General features: G+C 48.0%; 1 protein-coding gene across 1 annotated transcript in view; it reads left to right on the top strand.

Moving 5' to 3' along the window:
• Positions 1–1,706: 1,706 nt before the first annotated feature.
• Positions 1,707–6,000, top strand: part of NLE1 (notchless homolog 1) — a gene marked incomplete in the record, with an annotated part of 17,488 nt that continues 13,194 nt past the window's right edge. The window contains 4 exon segments of the mRNA XM_087702839.1: positions 1,707–1,737; positions 3,307–3,478; position 5,100; positions 5,148–5,358. Of these exon segments, the coding sequence (XP_087558965.1) occupies positions 3,344–3,478; position 5,100; positions 5,148–5,358 (347 nt within the window).

The following is a 6,000-nucleotide window of genomic DNA, read 5'->3' on the forward strand; positions in this document are numbered from 1 at the left end:
CTGCATCCTGTTGAAGGGCTCCCTTCTGGGCCTTCAGAAAGGAGCTGAAATCCCTCCGCAGGCAATTCTTTCAGCCAGACCTCAGAGACCAAAAGAATAAAACATGATGAAAGTCATGTCCTCCCCCAACCCCACGGCATCACCAGCAAAGAAGCCATTTTTTTCAATGCAATTTCCAGGATTTGGTATCTCCCCTTAGATCAATAGATGAAAGGTAGCCTGCCTCCTTGCAAACAGCAGGAAAACTATTACATTTATGCTATGACACAGGTTTCTCCAAAAATTCAGAACAAGTGAGGATCAAGAGGTGAATAAAAGGAAACATGGGCTTGGTAAAATAACAGGAAACGAGAAAGGGAAAAAGAGAGAAGGAAGGAAGAAAAAAGGGAAGGAGGGGGAGAAAAATGAGGGGGAGAAAGGGAAAGAATGGGAAGAAGTGAGAAAGAAAAAAGGATGGAGGGAGGAGGAAAATGGAAGATAGGAAGAAAAGAATGAAAAAGGAGAAAAAAAGGGTGGGAAGGAGGAAAGGGAAGAAGTGAGAAGGAAAAAGGATGGAGAGAAGGAAGAAAATGGAAGACAGAAAAGAGCAAAAAAGAAGGGAGAAAGAAAGAAATGGGTGGGAAGGAGAGAAAGAAAGGGAAGAAGTGAAGGGAAAAGGATGGAGAGATGGAAGAAAAGCGAAAAAGAAGGGAGAGAGAAAAAAAAGAAAAAATGGAGGAGGGAAAGAAGGAGAGAAGAAAGGGAAGGAAGGAGGGAATGTAGGAGAGAAGGAAGGGGGAAAGGAAGGAGAGAAGAAAGGGAAGGAGGGAGGGAAGGGGGAAGGCAGGAAGGAGGGAATGTAGGAGAGAAGGAAGGGGGAAAGGAAGGAGGGGGGAAAGAGGGCAGGAAGGAAGAAGAGCAGGAGAGAAGAAACGAGGGAAGGAAAGAGGGAGGGAGGGAAGAAGAAGTAGGACCGTTGTAAGATAAGATGGATCTATGGGACGTTAAAAAAGCAATCTTCAAGTATATTGTTAACAGTAGGGAAAAATTGTTATAAATACATATTAATAACAGTTATGAGATCATATAATTGTGAATGTATATATGAAATTGATAAAATTAAAATAATTTTTAAAAAAAGGAAAATGGAAGATAGGAAGAAAAGAGTGAAAAAGAAGGGAGAAAAAAAAAGGGTGGGAAGGAGAGGAAAGGGAAGAAGTGAGAAGGAAAAAGGATGGAGAGAAGGAAGAAAATGGAAGACAGAAAAGAAAGCAAAAAAGAAGGGAGAAAGAAAAATATGGGTGGGAAGGAGAGAAAGAAAGGGAAGAAGTGAAGGGAAAAGAATGGAGAGAAGGAAGAAAATGGAAGACAGAAAGAAAAGAAAGCGAAAAAGAAAGGGGAGGGAGAAAAAAAAGAAAAAAGGGAGAAATAATGAAAAAGAAGGGGGGAGAAAGAAAGAAAGAGAAAGAAAGAAAGGAAAGAAAGAAAGAGCTACCTCTGGGGATTGTGGGTGTATCAAAACCTGCAGGATTGTTTTATGAATGAAACTCCAAAGGGAGGGGGAAAGCTACGCCGGAACAGGAAAGAGTGGGATGTGCCAATTCCCACGTTTAGAGAAGTTTTCCCAACTTCTGGCGGAAGATCCCCGGTTCCTCCACCAGGCGGCAGCCGAGTCAGAAATGCACCGGACGCGATGTGATGACGTACGGCCTCCATTCCCACGTGGAGGCAACTTGGAGCAGAGGCGTCCAGCTGCAGGTTAGGAGGGTCTGTTTTTTTGCAAAATTGGGGGGGATAAAGCAGCAGCACCCCCATATTTTGCAAAGGGGGGGGAGGTGGAGACACGCGGCCCTGGGGGTGGGAGCAGAGAAGGAACAACAGTCCCAAGAAATAACACAATAAGGAGAGTGGGAAGGGACCTTAGAGGTCTTCTAGTCTGACCCCCTGCCTAGGCAGGAGACCCTATACCGTTTCAGACCAATGGCTATCCAGCATCTTCTTAAAGACTTCCAGTGTTGGGGCATTCACAACTTCTGGAGGCAACTTCTGTTCCACTGATTAATTGTTCTCACTGTCAGGAAATTTTTCCTTAGATTTAAGTTGCTTCTCTCCTTGATTAGTTTCCACCCATTGCTTCTTGTTCTGCCCTCAGGTGCCTTGGAGAATAGCTTGACTCCCTCTTCTTTGTGGCAACCCCTGAGATATTGGAAGGCTGCTATCATGTCTCCCCTAGTCCTCTTCATTAATACAATTACAATACAATACAATAACAGAATTGGAAGGGACATTAGAGGTCTTCTAATCCAACCCCCTGCCTAGGCAGGAAACCCTATACCAATTCAGACAAATAGCTATCCAACATCTTCTTAAAGACTTCCACTGTTGGAGCATTCACAACTTCTGGAGGCAACTTCTGTTCCACTGATTAATTGTTCTCACTGTCAGGAAATTCCTCCTCAGTTCTAAGTTGCTTCTCTCCTTGATTAGTTTCCACCCATTGCTTCTTGTCCTGCCCTCAGGTGCTTTGGAGAATAACTTGACTCCCTCTTCTTTGTGGCAACCCCTGAGATATTGGAAGATGCTATCATGTCTCCCCTAACCCTTCTTTTCATTAATACAATTACAATTATAATACAATACAATACAATACAATAGCAGAGTTGGAAGGGACCTTGGAGGTCTTCTAGTCCAACCCCCTGCCTAGGCAGGAAACCCTATACCGTTTCAGACAAATGGCTATCCAACATCTTCTTAAAGACTTCCAGTGTTGGGGCATTCACAACTTCTGGAGGCAACTGCTGTTCCACTGGTTAATTGTCCTTACTGTCAGGAAAATTTCTCCTCAGTTCTAAGTTGCTTCTCTCCTTGATTAGTTTCCACCCATTGCTTCTTGTTCTACCCTCAGGTGCCTTGGAGGATAGTTTGACTCCCTCTTCTTTGGGGCAACCCCTGAGATATTGGAAGACTCCTATCCTGTCTCCCCTGGTCCTTCTTTTCATTAAACTAGACATTAAACTAGACAGAAGTTGTGAACGCTGGTGGTTTTTAAGAAGAGGCTGGACAATCACCTATGGGGGGGGGGTCTAGGGTCTCCTGCTTGAGCAGGGGGTTGGACTACAAGACCTCTAAGATCCCTTCCAAACCTTATTATCCTATCTTCCAGGTTCGTCATCTCTTGGATGACAGGGGAGAAGCAGAAAATCAAGACGAGAGCGATCTTCCTTTTTAGAGAAGGGGGGGTGGCCCAGAGAGAGCTCGCAGGGGGGTCGTAGATGCTTTGGGGGACACCCTTGAGTTGAGGTTTGGTTTCTCCCTGTTGGTGTCCAGGCCAGAGTGTGAAGAGCAGCCCCTGCGCGGTTTCGAAATGACGGCAGACGTTGAGCGGCTCCTGATCCAGTTCAAAGATGAAGCCGGGGAGGTTCTGGGCGCCCCCTTTGACGTCCCCGTTGATATCACCCCGGAAAAGCTCCAGTTGGTTTGCAACACCCTCTTGGAGAAGGTACAGTTGGGGGGGTGCCTCCTTCCTTCTTTCCTTCCCCTCCTCCTTCTCTTTCTCTTTCTTTCCTCTTTCTCTGTCCTCCCTTCCTCCCTCTCTTCCCTTCCTCTCCTTCTCTTCCCTCTTTCCTTCCTTCTCCTTCCTCTCCTTCCTTGTTCTTTCCTTTCTCCCTTTCTCACTCCCCTTCCTTCCTTCTCCTTCTCTTTCTCCTTCCCCTCTTTCTTCTTCTGTCCTTCCTTCCTCCCCCTTTCTCTTCCGTTCCTTTCCTTCTCTTTCCTTCCTTCTCCTTCCTCTCCTTCCTCGTTCTTTCCTTTCTCCCTTTCTCACACCCCTTCCTTCTCCTCCTTCTCTTTCTTCTTCCCCTTTCCGTTTCTTCTTCTTCTGTCCTCCCCCCACTCTCTTCCCTTCCTCTCCTTCTCTTTCCTTCCTTCTCCTTCCACTCCTTCCTTGTTCTTTCCTTTCTCCCCCTCTCCCTTCCCTTCCTTCCTTTTCCTCCTCCTTCTCTTTCTCCTTCCCCTCTTTCTTCTTCTGTCCTTCCTTCCTCCCCCTTTCTCTTCCGTTCCTTCATTTCTTTTTCCTTCTCCTTCCCCTTCCTCTCCTTCCTCGGTCCTCTCTTCCCTTCCTCTCCTTCCTCTTCCTCACCTTCCTCCATTCTTCCTTCCTCCCCCTCTCCCCCTCTGTCTTTCCTTCCTTCCTTGTCCTCCTCCTCTTTCTCCTTCCCCTCTTTCTTCTTCTTCTGTCCTCCCTCCCTCCCCCTTTCTCTTTTCCTTCCTTTCTTTTTCCTTCCCCTTCCTCTCCTTCCTCCATCCTCCCTCTCTCTTTTTCCTTCCTTCCTTTCTTTCTCCTATTTCCCTTCCTCCTCCTTTTCCTCATCCCCTTCCTCTCCTTCTCATTCCTTCAATCCTTCCTACCTTCCTTCCTTCCTCCTTTCTCGCTCCTCCTTCCTTCCTCCCTCCACTCTCCTTCCCTCTCCCCTTCCTTCAGTCTCTTCTCCCCCTTCCTCCTTCTTCTTCTTTCCTCTCCCTCTCCCCCTCTCTTTCCTTCCTTCCTTCCTCCTCTTTCTTATCCCCTTCCTTTCCTTCTCACTCATCAATCCTTTCTTCCTCCTGCCCCTTCTTTCCCTTTCTTTCCCCTTCCCTTCTTCCTCGTTCCCCTTCCTCTCCTTCTCTCTCTCCTTCCTCCCTCCATCTCCTTCCTTCCTCTCCATCCTCTGACCTTCCTTCCTCCCGTCTTCTTCTCTCTCTCTCTCCTTTCTTCCTTCCCTCCCTCCGTCTCCTTCCTTCCCTCCCTCCATCTCCTTTCTTCCTCTCCATCATCTGACCTTCCTTCCTCCCCTCTTCTTCTCTCTCTCTCTCCTTTCTTCCTTCCCTCCCTCCGTCTCCTTCCTTCCCTCCCTCCATCTCTTTTCTTCCTCTCCATCATCTGACCTTCCTCCCCTCTTCTTCTTTCTCTCTCCTTTCTTCCCTCCCTCCCTCCGTCCCCTTCCTTCCTCTCCATCCTCTGACCTTCCTTCCTCCCCTCCTCTCTCTCCTTCCTTCCTTCCTCCCTCCCTCCGTCTTCTTCCTCCCTTCCTCTCCTCCCTCCGACCCGCCTCCCCATCATGTTCACAGTAAAAAATGACCAGCGTTGACCTGCCCTCTCCCCCCCCCCTCTTTCTCCTTCCAAGGAGGAGCCGTCCCTCTGGCCTTCTACGTCCAGGAGTCCGAAATCGTGGCCTCCCTGCAGAAGACTCTGGCCGAACTGACCCTGGAGACGGAGCGGGTGGTTGAGATCATCTACCAGCCCCAGGCCGTGTTCCGGGTGCGAGCAGTGACCCGTTGCACCAGCTCCTTGGAGGGTCACAGCGAGGCCGTCATCTCAGTTGCCTTCAGCCCCACCGGAAAGTAAGAGGAGACGCAGCTTGGAATCGGGGGCCGGGGGGGGGGGGGGAGTTACGTCCCCAGTTGTGGACATAAATAGAGGCGATCCTCGACTTAACGACCACAATGGAGGCCCAAACTCTCTCCTGCTATCCATCATACACGGCCAACTTTGCTTTTCTGCTCCAAATTGACCCTCCCTTCTTCCCGTCTGCCACTAAGGTGGGTTAAGGGGGTTTTGCCCCGTTTTACAGCCATCCTTGCCACCGTTGTTAAGAGAATCACTGCAGTTAAGTTGGTTGTTAATTGAATCTGGCTTCCTCGTCAACTTTGCCGGTCAGAAGGTTGCAAAAGGGGAATCACGTGACCGTCATAAATATGAGTCCGTTGCCAAGCATCCGAATTTTGATCCTGGGGACACTGCAGCGGTCGTAAGTGTGAAAAAGTGGTCATAAGTCACATTTTTTTAATGCCATTGTAACTTTGAACAGTTGCAAAATGAACTGTTGTATATACTGTGTGTATACACACCCACAACATACCCAAACAGATACACACACACACACCATGTGAAGTTTCCAAAAGATGACCTAATTAATTTACGAGCCTCGAGACAAAGTTCAAAAGAAATCCATTCATTTATTAGGATCAACATTTTGGCATGTT

This window comes from Thamnophis sirtalis, unplaced genomic scaffold (assembly GCF_051295495.1).
Source record: "Thamnophis sirtalis isolate CommonGarterSnake01/CBP01778 unplaced genomic scaffold, rThaSir2_p1.2 scaffold_17, whole genome shotgun sequence".
In the NCBI taxonomy this organism is placed as follows: domain Eukaryota; kingdom Metazoa; phylum Chordata; class Lepidosauria; order Squamata; family Natricidae; genus Thamnophis; species Thamnophis sirtalis.